General features: G+C 36.0%; 1 protein-coding gene across 2 annotated transcripts; it reads left to right on the forward strand.

Moving 5' to 3' along the window:
• The first annotated feature begins 273 nt into the window (after positions 1-273).
• On the forward strand, positions 274-5091 carry LOC130992851 (uncharacterized). Of its 2 annotated transcripts, XM_057917609.1 has the most exons (8): positions 274-391; positions 3488-3747; positions 3828-3998; positions 4085-4193; positions 4313-4382; positions 4455-4562; positions 4642-4732; positions 4849-5091. In XM_057917609.1, the coding sequence occupies exons 3-7, from the start codon at positions 3992-3994 to the stop codon at positions 4726-4728; spliced, it is 381 nt and encodes a 126-aa protein (XP_057773592.1). In that variant the 5' UTR covers positions 274-391; positions 3488-3747; positions 3828-3991; the 3' UTR covers positions 4729-4732; positions 4849-5091. The 2 variants fall into 2 exon arrangements, with proteins under 2 accessions (XP_057773592.1, XP_057773591.1); XM_057917608.1 differs by lacking the exon at positions 274-391 and having other exon boundaries at positions 1955-3747.
• Positions 5092-19680: the final 14589 nt, after the last annotated feature.

Here is a 19680-nt window from a genome sequence, read left to right on the forward strand (position 1 = left end):
AGATGACACTGGGTCAACTTACCATCGCTAGGATGTCCTTGTTCTATTGCAAGTCAACTTAGAGGTGTTTCTAGTTGAGTCATAAGCCTCGTCTTACCACTGCTACATTAGTTCTTTTTCTGAAAAGAAAAATTAAATTATTCGCTGTTTATGTTTCTTGATGCATCTATTGCCTTATTTTACTTCTTCATTAATATGTTTTTGCTTCATTAGAGGTGTAATGAGTTATGGACTGTATATCTATTCTTATTGTTATGTTTTTTTTTTCTTTCAGGGTGTTGAACTTGCTGCATTGGAAGGAAAGAGTACAACAACATTGGCAGCTTGTACGACATTCGCTGAAGATCTAACCGAGCTGCGTTTTCCAGCTCCTAGGATTCTTGCATTTAAGGTAACAGGGGACTTGTAACCTTCAGCTATGAATTGCTTATGAATTGGGTTGTATGTTTTGAGGATATGTTTTCATTTGTGTTTGTGGTGTATATTTTTGGTATGAGATGTGAAGATTGAGTGTATGAATCGTTGTTCGTTCTAGTATATATATACTTTGAGAGAGAGAGAGAGATTAGATATTGTTATTATGGTGTTTATGTTGGTATTTTTATTTATGGGCTTTTGGAATTGACTAGTAAAGAAAAATATATTTTCCTACATGCTGCTGCTGTTATGAGTATCTTTATTTGCAAACTTGAATTATTATGTTTAAATGATTAGTTGTGAATAGATTGTTATATATATATATATATATATATATAGATACTTGAATGGTATATCGGCTGGAAACTTTCCTCGTGCCCGTTAGATCACCAAACTTGGTGAGCTGGGTCTGGAGTGTCACAATGCCACGTACCTTTGAGTATCTTTATTTGCTAACTTGAATTATTATGTTTAAATGATTAGTTGTGAATAGATTGTTATATATATATATATATATATATATATATATATATATATACTTGAATGGTATATCGGCTGGAAACTTTCCTCGTGTCCGTTAGATCACCAAACTTGGTGAGCTGGGTCTGGACTGTCACAATGCCACGTACCTTTGAGTATCTTTATTTGCTAAATTGAATGATTATATTTAAATGGTTGGTTGTGAATAGATTGTCAGTACGCTGAGGTGTTTACTAATTAAGTTGATTTTTGAAATGGACAAAGTATGGATGTCAAGTAATAGGCTGTCAAAAGAGTATGAGGACGGGGTTGAAGCTTTCTTGAGTTTTGCAGTGCAAAGTGGTTGTGATCCTATGTTTATGTCTTGTCCTTGTGCGAAGTGTGCTAATACTAGGAAGAATAAAGTCGAAGTTGTAAGGGCACATATTATTATGTTTGGGATGGACTTGACATACAAGAAATGGGTGTGGCACGGCGAAGGAGGAACGTCTTCGCAGTCAACATTTGATAGTAACCGTGCTGGGCAAGGTGATGCAAGTATTGGGAATGAGAAGCCAATAGATATGATTCACGATGCGTATGATGTTTATCTGGATAATCCAACTGATTTTCAAGAGTTGCTTGAAGATGCTGCTAAACCGTTATATCGTGATTGTAGCAGATTCACTAAGCTATTTGTCACTATTAAATTGTACAACTTGAAGGCTAAATACAGTTGGAGTGACACTAGTTTCAGTGATCTGCTTAAACTGCTACGGGAGATTCTACCTGAAGACAACGTGATGCCTTCTTCTCTTTATAACGCAAAGAAAACCTTAGGCACTTTAGGTTTAGATTATGAGAAGATTCATGCATGTTCTAATGATTGCATTCTTTATCGGGGGGGGGGAGGGGAATATAAGGATTCAACTGACTGTCCTACATGTGGTATATCAAGATGGAAGGTGGATAAAAAGAATAAGCCTCTTTCTAGAACGCCGTCAAAGGTGTTGTGGTATTTTCCACCGATACCAAGATTCCAAAGGATGTTTCGGACTCCTGAGATTTCCAAGCATGTGGATGGCAGAACTCGTGATGAATATCTTCGACATCCATCTGATGCACCGGCTTGGAAGTTAGTGGACACCAAATGGCCAGATTTTGGGAATGAACCAAGAAATCTGAGATTAGCTTTAGCAGCTGATGATATGAATCCCCACGGTATGATGAGTTCCAATTATAGTTGTTGGCTAGTTTTGTTAGTCACGTACAACCTACCTCATTGGTTATGCATGAAGAGAAGATTCATGATGCTAACTCTCTTGATCTCTGGTCCCAAACAACCTGGCAACGACATTGACGTGTACTTGGCACCTCTAATCGATGACTTAAAGGAGTTATGGGAGAAAGGCATCCAAGCATATGATGGGTATCGTGATGAATTCTTCACACTTAAATCTGTACTTCTATGGACGATCAACGACTTTCCTGCCTATGGAAACTTGTCGGGGTGTGCTGTCAAAGGTTATAAAGCATGTCCAATTTGTGCGGATGGAACTCATGCTAAATACTTACCACACAGCAGAAAGATGTGTTATACAGGACACAGAAAATTTTTACCATCATCTCATCTGTATCGAAGGCAGAAGAAAGCCTTTGATGGCGTACAAGAGTTGCAATCAGCCCCAAAACCAATGACTGGCCGCGAGATTTTAAGTAAAATGCAGTCATGCAATTGTGTCTGGGGAAAAACGAAAGGGCAAAAAATGGTAGATGAAGGCGGTTCTAAGAAAAGGAAGAAAAGAGAGCAGCATGAGAAAAGGGATTCAGTTGTGCCTTCTTTAGATACACTGTGTTTCAAGAAGAAGTCCATATTTTATGAATTGGAGTATTGGGAACATTTACATATTCGTCACATACTCGATGTGATGCACATCAAAAAAAATGTGCTTGAAAGTGTAATTGGTACGCTGCTAAACATTCCGGGGAAATCGAAAGATGGAATTGGTGCGATAATGGACTTGGTTGAGATGGGTTTAAGAAGTGAATTAGCACCGAATACAGTGGGGAAAAAAACATGCTTGCCTCCTGCATGTTACACACTAAGTAAAGAAGAGAAGCAAAAAGTTTGTGAATCATTTCTGCGAATGAAAGTTCCTGATGGATACTCTTCAAACATTAGCAAGCTTGTATCGGGGAAGGAGTTGAAACTTACTAGATTGAAATCACATGACTGCCATGTCTTGATGCAATAATTGCTTCATATAGCTCTACGTGGTGTTTTGCCTAAGCATGTCAGGATCGCCTTAACTAGGTTGTGTCTTTTTTTCAATGAGATATGTAGCAAGGAAATAGATGTGCAAAAGTTAGAAAAAATTCAAAAAGAAGTTGTGATAACTTTGTGTCTGCTCGAGAAGTATTTACCTCCTTCATTTTTCGATATAATGATACATTTTTTTATATAATAATAACTGTCGAAAGTGCATTAGGCACTCATGTGGCTTGGCCTAACGAATTGGTGTTGGAAAGATCACTTGAGGTATTTTCAGTCTATATGTTCTTGTCTCACATTTATTTAAGTGTTAATATTTATAATATATCATGCTTTTAGACAAAGACACCCAGAACGAAGAAGAAGTCTGCCAAAAAATTGATCAATGAATCTCCAATAAAGAAAAGGTCATCACTGTCTGCTTCATTGATAGCACTATACTATGTGCTGGAGAAATCGTTCAAGAATCGTCGAGGACTACAGATAGCAGTAGATGTTGAGCTCTTTGGGGATATTAATATATGGATTGTGGAGAAAGATGTAATTCCTTTCTATAACATGGAACCTATTATAGGAAATTGCATCCTCACATATGTTTGGTAAGGTCATCCTATAAGTCAATCAATTAGTTAATGAGGTGTTCTCTTTGTTGCTAATATTTAATCATCTTTATTTTTAGGCATTTGTATAGAAACATGAAGAAAGAACAAGCTGCCAGATTTTTATTTGTGAACACGTTCACTATTTCACACTGTAAAAGTTTATCAATCGAAGATAGGACACGCGCATTATCAGAACGATTGCTTGTTACAACTGCAAATCAAATTGTTTTGGCGCCTTGCAATGTGGAGTAAGTGAATACTTAGCATTATAACCTCAGTAATCATTATGTTCTATATTCATTGCTATACTAATTTTCTTACTTGTATGAAATAGTTCACATTGGATACTCACAGTCATTGAACCACACAAAGGCCACGTTTATCTGTTGGACTCTCTTTTATCACAGAAATCGTGATATCCCTTGGAAAGCTGCTGTTGACAAGTAAGTTTTACAAAATTTATGTAATAAATTTTTTGTGTATCTTTATTATTTGATGTTGATAAGTAAGTTTTACAAGCTGTTGTCCGTATATTAATTTGCTTGTATTCATTCTTTTGAAGTGCCATGAGTATTTTCAATGCACACAATGGAAAGAAAATCAAGAATTCAGCAAAATGGGATATCATAAAGGTGTGTGCTATTGTTTATAAAGAATATTAATTCACAGTTGGTAACCTCGTATTTTTATGATTCTAAACATAGGGTCCTAAGCAACCTGGCAGTACGGAATGTGGATTTTTTGTGATGCGATATATGAAAGACATAGTCGAAGGGTTTGAAAGGGACGACAATATTTCTCTGCCATCATTGGTATGCTTATAAATATATACTCATATTTTAATGTAACATTCTTAATAAACTACATTTGATCACTACTTTTTATTTACAGTTTACGAATGTAGCCTATTCTCAAGTTGAAATTGATGAAGTTCGCGAGGAATGGGCTAAGTGTGTTTTATTACATGTATTGGACTGATCAGGTATATATTTTGTTTGACTTGTGAATTATAATCAGGCTATTAATCCTCTTATATCATCCCTAAGTGTGTTATTACACATAGTAGTATGTTTACTGAATTATTCTCTTTCATGTCAGGTGTACGGCAATAGAAGTCACATGTACGTAGGAAGATGTGGCATTTTGTTTGATTTTTTGTATGGATTTTCAATCTGGAAATGATGAAGAATCTGGTGAAAATTGTGTTGAACACCATTTTTTGTTAATGTTTGGATGTAAATTAAATGACTACTTTAGGTACTTTGAAGCTACAATGTTTGGAAGTTTAAGTTATTTTATATAATATATTTTTTGGATTGTATTATTTGAGAATATTGTATATTTGTATGATTTTAAATTAGGAAATTGCAAAAAAACAGGCTAAAAAACAAAAAAAAATCGAAAAATATGGTTAATTTTATAACTAAGAATACATAACGGTTCTCATTGCCGTTTCTAATACAGATAAACACTGTTATCTATTAGCTAATTACACAACGAAAAATATAAATTTCATAACGGTAAAAAACTGTTATAATTCATACTCAAAGATAACGGAAATAACCGTTATCTAAATACAAAAAAGCGTTGTCTATAATAGCAAAACTGTATGTACGAATTGTATTTTATAACGCAAAAATAATTTTCATAACGGTGAAAAACCGTTATGTTTTCTACCATATGATAACGGCGGAAAACCGTTATATAAAACATAAAAAACCGTTATCTATACGACAAATACATATTGGAAAAAAGATATTTTATAACAGAAAACTTTCGTTATGTATTACTGTCATAGACAACGGTTTTGGATATGTTATATATATATCCCAGTTACCGTTATGTATATATTGTATAGGTAACGATATATTACCGTTATGTATGAGCGCCCTCATACATAACACCACTATATAGGACGGTAGTTTTGGTACATACATAACGGAAATTTCAACTAGGATTAATTACTTAAATATATTAACTATAATATCTAAAAATTCACATAATAAAATCAAGTTATAATTAAAAAAAGTAAATTTCAAGGTGATTATAAAAAATTTACATTTTAAATTCAAATTTTACTCTTTTCTTTATGATCGTTCATAATAGATAATTCAAAATTCAAATTCATTCTTTCAATAAAAAACAATATAAAATAACATCAAACCTAAATTAAAAAATATTGTAAATTTATGATTGTTTTAAGGAAAAAAAATAGATTTTTTTAGAATTAAGTCCACCTGGATAGGTAAAGCCTAAAGATCATACACATATAAACCTGTTTTGAGAAAGCAGCGCTATTCCCCTTGCTCCACAAAGCCTACAAGAAATTCTATTCTTAATAGGTCTCGTGAGGCTAACTTAAAGTCTTAGTGGATGTGCTAAACCTTTTTGATTCATCACGTCGGATTTTCAAAATTTAATTATAAAAATTAAAAACTAAAATCTTGAGCTAAAAACACAAACAATATCCTTGCTCGACTCTCTTGGATAATTGGATTTAATGAAAATAAATTTCAATCATAAATGCTTTCATTTGCGAAAATATTTAATGCAAATCATTTCATGCACAACATATAATTAATATTATGTGTAATTATGCTTAATACATGCTCATAATAATTTTATTCAATCATCTCTACAATAATTAATTAAACTCAAATTAGAGTCTCATTAAATAATTGAATGAGTGGATTTTGAAAATAGCATATTTGTTTTAGTAAAATTAAAAATTATCCAATAAGATAAAAAAAAAAAATGGCCACTGTTATTTTACCCTTTAAACGTCACCCATTTAAAATTCGTGCATTTTACAACCAATCGAATTCACAACCAAAATTTTTTGGTTGTGAATTCAGAACTAGAATTTTTTGGTTGTGAATTCACAACCAGATTTTTTTTTGTGAATTCACAATCAGAATTTATTTTGGTTGTGAATTTGAGTTCTTACAGTTTTTGAATTCACAATTGAAACTAGAATATATTTTGATTGTGAATTCAAGTGTTAGTTGTGAATTCAAGTTTTAGTTGCGAATTCATAGATCTGGTTATGAATTCAAGAATATTAAGTTGTGAATTCATCGATTTGGTTGTGAATTTAATAATATTAAGTTGTGAATTCAAGAACATTAAGTGTGAATTCATAGATCTGATTGTGAATTCAAGAAACATTAATCAATTATTGAAAATCCCTCTCTCTTTCAATCCATCAAGTCTTTCCAATAAAATTCATAACACTGAATTTGTTGAAAAATTTCTCCCCCGAAGTGAGTTATCGCTTTCCTATTTCATTTGATGTTATTTCAATCTAAAGTTGAAGACTTGTGCTGGAGTTCTAACTACATTATCAATAGTCATCTTATAAGTCATAATCTGATGAAATGAAAAATGCTCCGGCGCATACCCCAAAATTCTTCCATGTGTACCTTTTTTTCGATTTATCTAACCTTCTCACCGACTCTTCAACTATTTTTGAGAATTGCACCAACAAGAGTTTATGTAACTTGTGATTTGGTCTACGACAAAACGCCGACAACCCAATCTAATATCTCAGCTGCGCCTCTATGAAAGTGTTTAAATTTAAAAGATTAATTGGTTGTGTCGCACTCGCCGGAAAGTTCCTAGGCCACGCCCATCCTCGTGATGCCGCCGCTGCCTAATTCCAATTTGGAGCTCGAAGCCGGAATCAATGCATTCGATGCCCTAACCACCGCGCTGCCCCCGATTACGCCGCGTTGGCGGCGATTGTTCCTGGTATTAGCCTGCTGCCACCACTGCTTCTTTCTCGTAGCTCCGCCGAGAGGATGGTAACAATTAGTCGTCGGAATGAGCGGCGGCGATGGCGAAGATCGACGGCGGAGAGAGAGGGGATCGATCGAGGAAACCTTGAGAGAGAGATCGAGAGAGAAACCGCCTCAAAGAGAGAGTGAAACCGTGTGATAGATAGGTTAAATTTTAATTTTACAATATGAAAGTGGACACTTCTATATATTACCTTTAATTGAATAACTTAATCAAATTAACAAATAAATAAAATGGCTACAATTAAAATAATTCGCAGCCCAGCTAATTAAGTACTCCCTCCGTCCCACGAATCTTGACACGTTTTGTTTCGACACGGGAATTAAGGAATTATAGATTAGTGTTTTAAGTGTGTAGTTAATAAAGTATAAAAGTGATAAAGTAAGAGAGAGAAGGTGATAAAAGTGATAAAGTAGGAGAGAGAAATTACCTTATTTGGAAATGTGCCAAGATTCGTGGGACGGCCCAAAAAGGAAAACGTGTCAAGATTCGTGGGACGGATTGAGTAATTAATTGAGAGCTCAATCTTTAAAAGAATAAACCTATGACCCATATTTGAGAAGTTGGCAGCCCCATAAAATAGAGCAGTCCATTTTTATTTAGGAGCAAAGGCCCAAACATAAATTAAATAAAGAGGCCCACAGAATTAGCCCAAACCCTATTCATTTCTTCTTCTACGCATGCAGAGCACACAGATAACACACACAGACGCACACGCGGACGCAGCGCCACTGGTGCCCCTCCCTTCTCTCACCTCTCGCCCCACACCCTCTCTCTCTATCACTCACACAACTCACGCACAGACCACACCCAGCCGCGACAACAGTCGCCGCCGCCACCATTCTCACCTTATTAACTCCGGCTCTCTTCTCCCAGCAGAAAGTAGGCGTCACCGACAGCAACGAACCACCAACGCCATCCGCCAACTCTAGCCTCTACACCTTTTTCAATCGAGCAGCGGCAACGTAAAAGCAACGAGTCGCCGTCGCCTTCATCTCCAACTCGACTCACACAGCAACACCAACAAGTTCATTCCTTTATTACGGTTAATACAAGTCGTATAGCTTCAATCTTGTGTTCTAATTAAACTATCACTATTCTTGTCCTTAGTACATATTCATAGCTATATTCCTTTGTATACAAGAAATTTGTATACTGTGGATGAATTGGTTTCCGTCTACTATACTTAAAATAAATCGAAAAATGACAAGCAAACAAGCCATCAATTAAGATAGAAGTGAAACCTCGAGAAGATGAACGTCGGTCGTCTGCCTTTTCGTTCTTGCGACGGAGGAATTGGTGAATTGTAGAATTGCTTGTGTAGAGTTAAAATAGAAGACTTTGGCTGAGACCATCTTTATCGGTGAGAAATAACCCAAGTGGTCGACCACCATATAGGTTACAAAAAAAAATTTGAAAAGCCTTGGAATCAGCCTGGTCGACCACTACCAGCGAGACAAATACCACAAATAACGGCGCCCAGGAAGGAGTAGTGGTCGACCGCCAACTAGACTTTTGGCAATTAAAAAAAAAGAACAAATCTTGCTTAATGTTTGGAAGAGACCGACCGAGGTCTGTAGGAGATGGAGATGAGACCTTGTGGTCTCTTTACTTTTTTTGTCCACATGTCACCATTTTATTGGTGATAAATTTAATTTAAATAGTAGTATGATATATATATATATATATATATATATATATATATATATATATAACTCTTCTTTCTCTATAAATAGGCTAGACATTTGTAATATTTTTTCACACTTCAAAATCCTATCTTCTCCCATTTCTTCTCAAATTCTCCAAATATGATGAACTCTCAAAATTATTCTCAAGATTATTATCCTAATCTTGATAATATTCATATCCAAGATTTTGAAAACAATTCCAAACCCCAGTTTCCAAATAATATCACTCATGAAAATGTCCCACCTACAGACACAAACAATTCAGGTGGTCCAAAAGGATGGACAGATCAAGAAGACTTGGCGCTAATGTATGCTTGGTGTAACGCTAGCTCGAATCCAATTGTTGGCACTAATCAAAATAGTGGTACGTTGTGGAAACAAATTTCAGAAATGTATGAAGAAGCTCGAGCTGACCACTCCCGGTTAATGGGTGAAAAAATAAGCATTGAATCGCTGAGAAATCGTTACAAGAGGCTGAATACAAACGTAACCAAGTGGGTGGCTGTCTACAAAGAAGCATATGATCGAAAAAGTAGTGGCATGTCTGATGCAGACGTTGAGAAGGAAGCTCAAAAACTTTATGGAAAAACTAAGTTTGCACACCTAGAGGTTTTTGAAAAAGTCATGTGTCATCATCCAAAGTGGGAACTGAAATTGGGTGTTGTACGTCATCGTACTCGTGCAGTTGAGTATGATGATGATGTTGGTGTTGAAGATGATCGTGGCAGCTCAAAAAAATCTAGAACCACCGAAGAAGCTGAAGATCCAAACGACTCCACCTCAGAAACTCATGTTAGTGAAACTTCAACAATTCGTCGCCCTGCAGGTAGAGAAAAGACGAAAGCAAAAAGGAAAGGAAAAGCCACTGTGTCACAACATTCAGCTATCCCTGATGAATACATTGCCGAACTTCAAGCAATGAGAATCACACGTGAGAAAGAAGTGGAAGCAATTAATAGGATGGGTGATATGAGGATGCAATCAAATTTGATGGTGTCAAAAATGAATATACTCAACACTTTGATGGGTAAAAGCAACTTGTCTCCTGAAGAAGAATCTCTAAAATATCGTCTTATGGCAGAACTGTTCCCATAATAATCTTAGTTATGATGGTTATAATTTGTTGTGTGATTTTATTTCATGTAATTCCAGTATTATTTAATTCCTCAATTAGTGTGAGTTCAGTTTATGTAATTCGAGTATTATGTAATTCCAGTATTATGCAATTCATTGCATGTGACCTACTTTATTAATTGGGGGGTTGCAGAGATAAGGTTTCATGCATGCCATCTGCATGATAAGACAATTGTGTGTAGAGATAAAGTAGTGTGCATGTGATTTACAGGGTAAAAGACAATTGTGCAGAGATAACGTTTCATGCATGCCATCTGCATGATAAGATAATTGTGTGCAGAGATAAAGTAGTGTGCATGTGATTCGCAGGGTAAAAGACAATTTGTGCAGTGATAATGTGACATGCATGATAGTGTGAGGATGCATAGCCTTACTTTTTAATCTATTTATACATTTCAATTACATCAATACAACCAACACTTCCAAAATATCGTCAAATAACATCTTTGATGATAGTTCAAGTTCAACCTTTGATCCTTTCGACTTCACCGAATTTGACGAATGGCATGAACGCCTTACATTACGAAATCGAACACTTGACTCCATGATAGAGGATGTTGCTTTCAGCATTCCAACTCTATCCCTACAACCTACAAACCACACAAATAGAGCCCGACGACGATTCATTGAACGACAACGTGAGAAGGGCCATGAAGGTGTGTTCGAGCAATACTTTTCTGACAATCCGATCTACACTCCAGAAGTTTTTCGAACCAAATTTCGCATGCGAAAGCCATTGTTCGAACGGATAATGAGCAAACTCGTTGCTACCGACCAATTTTTTCAACAAAATCGTGATGCGGCTGGTCGTTTAGGTATGTCTTCGATTCAAAAATGTACTGCAGCTATGAGAGTCTTGGCATACGGGACCGGAGCAGATTTGCATGACGAATAGCTCTGAATGAGTGCACAAACCATAAGACGATCAGTTGAAAAATTCATTGAAGGTGTAATTAACAACTTCGGAGATGAATACCTCAGAAAGCCAAATGAAGAAGACCTATCATATTTGCTGCATGTCGATGAACAACAAGGTTTTCCAGGTATGTTGGGCAGTATTGATTGCATGCATTGGGAATAGAAAAATTGCCCTACTGCATGGGCAGGGCAATATACAGGAAGAAATGGTAAGGCGACAATCATTTTGGAAGCAGTTGCATCTCAAGATTTATGGATCTGGCATGCATTTTTTGGAACTCCGGGTTCCAGAAATGATATCAACGTGCTTGAACAATCTCCTGTGTTCAAGGACATCTTGGAAGGCCGAGCACCGAAAGTTAGTTATGTTGTAAATGGTCACGAGAAGAATATGAGATATTATCTTACTGATGGCATATATCCTCAATGGGCAGTATTTGTCAAATCTATTAATGGTCCACAAATTAGGAAGCACCAATTGTTTGCCCAACATCAAGAGGCTGCTCGAAAAGATTTTGAAAGGGCATTTGGTGTTTTACAAGCTCGTTTCATTTTATCAAAAGACCATGTCTTATGTGGGATCGTGATATGATGGAAAAAGTGATGTTAACTTGCATCATTATGCACAATATGATAGTGGAAGATGAGAGACACACTTACCTAAATTATTGTGATCCTACAGAATTTATGGAAGCTAGAAGATTTAGTAATCAGAGTGGAGGAGATGTGGAAGAAAATGAAGATCCAAATTTTAAGTTCTCTACAGAACGGATTACAAGTCTCTTTAGCCATATGAGAGATAGATCACAAGTTCGTAACAGAGAAGCTCACAGTGCTTTAAAAAATGACTTGATCGAGCATATTTGGCAGAAGTTTGGCCGTGAAAATTGAATGTATAATTTTTTTGTGTCTGTTAGTATCGATAGTTTGTTTGTAATATTGCAATGCTATTAGTGTAATTTATATTTTTAATTTAGTTTGTGTAATTTTTGTATTGCCTTTTAATTTCATAGTTATTGCTTGCCTTTTAATTTCATAGTTATTGCTCGATTTTTAGTTTTAAAATTTTTATAATTTCTTGTTTTAATCATAATTTTATATATTATTTTTAACAAAAATAATTATTAATGATTAAAAATTATAATAAAAATAATTATAGATAACATTGTGGTTGGGTGGTTGGGTGGTTGGATGGTCATGGATAAATCATTCAAAATAGATGTGGTTGGATTGGATGAAAATTAATGATGTGGAAGAGAGAGAAATTAATTAAATATTAAAGATGTTGGATGGTTGGGTGGTTGGAATGGTTGCTGTTATTTGTGGTCAAAGAGACCAGATGGTCTCTCTTTCCTCCACTGTAGCACCAAACATATTTTAATACTTGTTTGTATTGTATTGGCGTTAAAGGATTTTATTTAGAGAAATAGATAAAACTATTATATCTTGGAGTGAAACCCCTACTCTAACCAAAATCTTTTAGTTGTAGTAAAATATTATATGGAAAATGTAGTCTTTTTAGTGTTGAATTGACAAAGTTGCCCTTACTAATATATTTTGATTAATTAGTTTTGTACTAATTTTCAAAAATTTCACAAAATAGTAAAATCAAAAAAAGTTAAAAGAGAAAAAAAACCTAAATTTTGGGTGAAATCATATTTGGGTAAAAAAAAAAGTTATCGTTTTCTTCCCCAAGTCACCACCGTCTCCGGCGGTCTCGTGAGGCGGTCTCCAAGGCTGTGTTGCTTCTCTTCCTCTCATATATCTTTGAATTTGTAGAGGTTTTTGAAAAAATGAAATTTTAAAATTTTGTTGGGTAAATCTTGATAATAGAAAAATGTGTTAATCCCCTTTGTAATGATGTTAAAAACAACGAGATTTGGTTGATTTGGTTTAGAGTTTGTGAATATTTTTGTTGTTCTTTGGTTCTTGATTTGTGTTTTTCGAATTGTGTTCATGGTTACACACAAAAAACGATGATTACACATATTATCGATAGTTACAGACTTTATTCGAGTGTTACACACATTATCTTCCGAAATTGTGTATAACATAGAAAAATTAACCATTACACACATTATTGTCCTAAATTGTGTGTAACGGTTCAAAATGCTTCATTACACACATTATCGACCAAAAATGTGTGTAATGGTTCAAACTACACTGTTACACACAATTTCGGCCGATAATGTGCGTAACAGTGTAGTTTGAACTATTACACCCATTTAAAATAGGATTTCCATTTAAAAAATATTAATTTTTCAAAATATTAATCATTTTTATTTATTTATAAGTATGTGCTTTTTGATATGAGTTTTTTTGTTTTGTAACAGATGAGTCTACAGTCCATGATTATATCCTATGGAGGATCATGGGTAGATAACAAATATGAAGGTGGGGAAAAAAGATTTGCGCTTGTCCCAACGAATGGTTATATATACGATACTCTTATGAGGTAGATTGAAGGTATTGTTCGTGCAGATAGGAATATATATGATTATGTATTGAACTCATTGGTTGAGTCTTCTGAAGGGAAATTGATAATGAACATATCCAATGATGATGATGTGAAGTTTATAATGGATGCACATGAAGTTTCGAAATTCTATGTCATTATTACTCCTAAATTGACACAGTCGACATCTTGTGTTATGGAACAACCTGTGATGGATCTTGGTTTTGTGCATTTATTAAATGCTCAAAATGTTGCATCTCAATTGCATGCAAATGTGATGCTTCATGTTGCTTACAATGTCAATATGGTACAAAGTTATATTCTGAGTGACACTGTGAATATAGAGCCAAAGATTGAAAGGAGTAATGAATGGATTTATGACCACTACTACAAAATTTCACATACATAACACTTCATACATAACGGTTTTTTTAAAAAACCGTTATGTATGAGCGCATTTTCTAGAAAAGACAACGGTTTTGAAGAAATCCGTTATCTATGTAGTGTTATCCATAACAATAGATAACAGTATGATGTAATCCGTTATCTTTTAGCGTTATCTATTAGTTACATACATAACGGTTTATCCAACCGTTAAGCCAACCGTTATCTATTAACACTTTTTTACAACAGTTTTTTTATCGTTAAGAAATGCGCCTCTCAATACTGTTATGTATTAACATTATTTTTTTTCTTTTTTTTTAATAAAGTTTTTTTTAATTGTTATACTTTAGGTAATTCGAAACCTAACTCCAAATCTGATTTTCAAGCTTCTGCTCCAATACTCCTAACACACCCACCGCCTCCCCCCGGTGACGCCGCGCCGGACGACGCTGCACGAGCAACCGGACGCCGGTGCCAGTGAGTCAGTGACCGCCCCTGCCCCCACCCACCCTGCATCGTGTCGCCTCTGACGCCGCTCTTCTCGCAGCAGCAGATCGAGCGGCGGAGCACCCTTCTCCCCTCCACCGAGCACGAGCAGACCACCCCTCTCCTCCGCTCTTCTCGCAGCAGCAGCAGCAGATCGGGCTTTTTGCTTCTCCGTCTGCCACCTACCGCACCCGTCTCTCTCTCTCCGTCCGTTAGGCCTAGCAGCTGTCGCCGGTCGAGCTCTCAATCGCAGACCCTAGGAGCCGCCGCTGTCGCCGCCGCCTTCTACAATAGCCACCACCAAGGTAGAATCCCTAATTATTCATCCCTTACGCAAATCTCATTCCAAATCCCTAATTTTTGAACTTTGTTGGTAACAATATGATTTAGATTAGGGCTTTTGCTCGAATTTTTTAAATTATCTGAAGCTATTTTGCTCAAATTTTTTAATTTTGTCAAGCTATTTTGCTCAAGTTTTTGAATTATCTCTTTGTTATTCGATTATCCTCAATTGTAAGAATGAAACACATTCTCATACATAATCACTTTCATTTCTTCATACTGTTACTGAGACCAGTCTGATTACAATGTTTCTTTGGAGATCAAATCTAGTTTGGATGAGGTTGAAATCAAAACTTGAGAAAGAAAGGTGAGATGAAGATTATTTGGACAATCACGTTGTCAGCATAGTTTACACAGCATAGCTACCTATTTAGCATTACCTGAAACATTATTTGTTTTTTCTATTCTTTGTTTTCTTTTTCTAATTGCTGCATTTGTTAATCTTTCAAGGAAAGAAGAGTAACAAATGACAAGTTCTCATTTCCCATATACTTGTGCTATATGGTTTATGCTCCTCTTTACATTGCTGGACCAATCATTAGCTTCAATGCATTTGCCTCTGTCGCAGCCCGATTCCCAAACGCTAGTAATAGCGGGGTACGAGTATCGATACGACTAAAATAAATGAATAAAGAACCATAAGACTTTAATTGACATCAGCGGAAGCTCTCATCAAAATATACCAAGGCAAAGTATCATAATCTGGCTCAAAGGTATATATATCAACATCAGTATAACTTCTTGAATATCGGAAATTTCAAGAAGAAAAGCAAAGTAGGTATCCCTTATTTTCCATAAGGAAGCCTAACATCAAGAGTAACACAGCAAAAGGTGTAACAATTATATGTATGAAGACATATAATCGCGAGTATATTGCTTGATTAGAAAGGAATAATGTATCAGTTCACTAAGGTTTTATCAACATCAAAAGGAAAACAAAGTTCATCATCCTTAAGACTCTAACATCACAGGAAAACAGCAAGGAAAACTTCATCGGTGAAACCATCCCCACCAGCACCAGTCCAATCTCGCTCCATTGCTTAGCCTGCACATTTAAAAATATATGCAGGGCGTGAGTAATAATACTCAGTGGGCAACCGCCGAAAAAAAAAAACATCAAAGGCGCTCTTAGAGCTATATGTTTGAAAACTTGCCATATCTTCAGCAATGCACAGAAATAAGTTAGCATCAAAGAATCTGTGCATGCAGTTTTAAACATCATAACATCATAAATAAACGACTGCAGTAAAAAATATTCAGCATGTATGTACCACGTCTACAACATCATCATTATTATCGATACTGAGAAGTAGGCCTCCCTCTCAAGTACCGTGACTGGCCGACCCGAAGACGGCTCACAGTCACATCTGTGCACAAAATCCCGCTTGTGGCAGGACCGAATTCGTCTCATCAGTAGAGGGTGACATACAAGCTTAACATCAAAAATTGGCAAGTCAAACAGTTCTTTAAACATCATTTAACTCAAAGCATCAAAACATCTCATAATCTTATCATCATTTAAAACAGTTTAGAAAAGCTCATAAACTGTATACTCAAAATATTGCCCACCTGGAGTCCTTTGCTTAAGCTCGTATAGGAACAGGTGACTTACTTCTTCGTCTCGCTCGGGTCTTCATGAGTCATCAACATCATCACGAAAGTTCATGTGATAAAACAAACCTCAGTTAGATCTCAATACTAAAATCCAATCTCGTTTCATCGATAACTTCTCACTCAACGTCTGTTTACCCAGTAAAACTAAATCCCTAGGTATACTCAACTTCTAAGGATTCACACGTCTTATTCTCGATTTAACTCTCAACTCGGACCATACTCAGCAAACAAGCACATAGGCATGTAGAACACATAAGCATACAACTTCACATAACAAATCACAACCAACAAACATAAGTCTGACTCGGAGACCAGAGCAGAGAAATGCTCGGTGGTCAGGGTGGAAGAACTCAGCAGAGCAGACTAGCTTGGCAGAGCAGAGAAGAAATACTCGCCAAAGCAGAGGAATGCTCGCCAGAGAAATCAACAGTCAGAGGAATGACTTCGTCAGAGGAATCGGTCGTCAGAGGAATCAAACATCAGAGGAATCAAACATCAGAGGAATCGATAGTCAGAGGAATCGATATCAGAGGAATCGATCGTCAGAGGAATCGATCGTCAGAGGAATCGATCGTCAGAGGGATCACGAACTCTCTGTTATGCCAGAGGAATGGCGAACTCTCTGTCGCCAGAGGAATGGCGAACTCTCTGTCGCCAGAGGAATGAACTCGCTGGCAGGGCAGCGGAGAAAAGAACTCTCTGGCATGCCAGCGGGGAAACGACTTCTCTGAGCAGAACGAGACTCAAGGCAGAACAAAGCGAACAAGAGTAAACTCTAAACTTCCTCAACTTTTCATACCCAGAAATCATCAAACATCACGTTAATCCTTTCATCTATTCATGCTCATCGTCAAAACATCATTCAAGACATAACTTACAGATTTTTCCCCTATTTCTTATATCAAACCAAATTTTGTAAAAACTCATGCTCAAGACTCAGTTTTGAAAAACACCTCTTAATCACTTCAAATCATCACGTACAACATACATCTCATCACATATAACACATTTCTCACCCCTGTTTTCGAAAAGAACTTGAAGATTATAAAAAGGGCATGAATCCCTAATTTTCAAAAATGACGAAAAAAAGTGAAGGGGGAGTTTCTCATGCTTCAGTGATCCTTCTAAACACATATATCACATAAAAAGTCTAGATCCCAAAGGATTCAAACACTTACTCAGGTAGTTTCAAGAAAAGGAAAGCTTCGAGCTCTATTCTTCAAGCATCAAACTCCACTAATCTTCTTGAATCAAGAGTAGAAAGTGTTTTGGGGCTAGATTTAGTGGAGTATTTCATCGTAGATACGTCTTTAGAAGCTTGAGCTTAGTCTCCAATGGAGGAGAGAAAGAATGGCGTAAGGGAGAGAGAAGAAGGTGAAGGGCCGAACTGATGAGAAATGACGGAGGGAGAGAGAAGCTCTTCGGTTTTAGCAAGATTCTTATTCCTTAAGATTAGAAGCATTAAATGCTCAATAGTTCTTTGTCTCCTCCCTTAGCAGCAAGCCTAAAATCGGCTAATTACCCACATGTGAGAAGGGATTAAAATAATGGGTGTGAGTGTAGGAATGTGTGGTGGAAAATAAATCATGTACGCTAATTTTCGAGAATCAGACTGACTCAAAATAATATTAGTGCGCACATATCAGGTAAATCACATAACGTCAATTAAATAACTCACACCGTTATCACATTAAAAACGGATCATCACTCATCATCACTCTAACTTAATCCTCTTTATAGTGATTCACAATCACTACCTCGACTCTATCTCTCGTCTTTCATCTCAACATCAAAATCAATTTACCATCTCCATCTCAACTCGCACATCACTCTCAATTCTATCAACATCTCTAACTCAACTCGTTTATCAAATCTCATCATTCTAACTCCATCATGAGTTTGTCCACTCATAACTCATAATCTTCACATCTCGACATCCCAGTATTCTCAGTAGTGTTAAAACACTATCTCTTATCATAAGGAAAAGTACGGGGTGTTACAGCCTCGCAGGTTTGTTCTGGCATTCACCCTAACTTAATGAGGTCTTAATTTGCTCAAAAATAGCACCAAATCAATCTGTATTTTTATACATTGTGTTCCAATTGAATATTTTTACTTGAATATCCATTTTGTTTTTTAACTTGATAGCATTGGGGTCCATGTTACATAGTGATTTGTCATTAAAAGGTTCCTTCATACACTAATCCCCTTTGTTAACCAGAAGAGTAGGACGTGGATACTTAAACAAAAGAGTAATGTAGTACAACTGCTCAATGCCAAATTCTCTTCAACACATGGTGAATTTGCCTGTACCATTTTCTTTTGTTCTCTCCTTTATTGCCTATGTTTAATTTTAATATTCCCAAATTAACACATGCTTTTTTGCACAAACCGTATCCTACAATTATGAATGGTTTCTTTAGAAGGTATTTATAAATATATTTTCAAATTTCTGGCAGTTGGATTCTCCCCAGAACATATACTCATCCCGAGATATTGCTTGGTATGGATTCCGATGGGTTTTTTGTCTTTCACTAATGGAAGTCATGACACAGTTCTTTTACTATAATGCCTTTGCTATTAGGTAAGCATTTAAATTTATAGCTGTTTATAACAAGGCAATATTAAACTTTATACATTGAGAAATTGAATTATTGTCTGCAGTGGTTTGTGGAAACAATTGTCTCCAATGGACATCTTTATCATTGGATATGGTGTAAGTTCTGCTCTTAATATGCTTTGGTTCTCCTAAAACTGAAAGCAGTTCTACTTCTGTGAATACCTACTTCTACTGTATTCTAGCTGTTGAAATTAGTCTTTGTAATTGTGAAATGTGGAAAAATCTAATTAACTTATGAAGAGTTCCTAGCTGCTTATCACTTAATGTGATTTGAATACGAATTCCATCATGTGTGTTTCTCTTTCTGGAAAGTTGAGTAGCACTTAGAAGTGGGCATGGCTCAAACTCTTATGCTGGGTACTAAAGGTGGAACTGCAGTGCTTAGTAATTGCTTTCTCTTCACTTGGCCATTCTTACATCTTTTCATGCTCTATTGACTTGTATACATTATTTTTTTCTGGATGAAGTTGTTTGCTGATATTTTATTGTTT

The sequence above is a fragment of the Salvia miltiorrhiza genome, chromosome 7 (genome assembly GCF_028751815.1).
Source record: "Salvia miltiorrhiza cultivar Shanhuang (shh) chromosome 7, IMPLAD_Smil_shh, whole genome shotgun sequence".
NCBI classification, from domain to species: domain Eukaryota; kingdom Viridiplantae; phylum Streptophyta; class Magnoliopsida; order Lamiales; family Lamiaceae; genus Salvia; species Salvia miltiorrhiza.

What these genes read in the sequence shown, in the direction of transcription:
- LOC130992851 (XM_057917609.1), top strand. An exon ending in TGGAAAGCTGCTGTTGACAA is followed by an intron (nt 4,194 to 4,312) that starts GTAAGTTTTACA and finishes ATTCTTTTGAAG; the next exon opens with TGCCATGAGTATTTTCAATG. An exon ending in CAAAATGGGATATCATAAAG is followed by an intron (nt 4,383 to 4,454) that starts GTGTGTGCTATT and finishes TTCTAAACATAG; the next exon opens with GGTCCTAAGCAACCTGGCAG.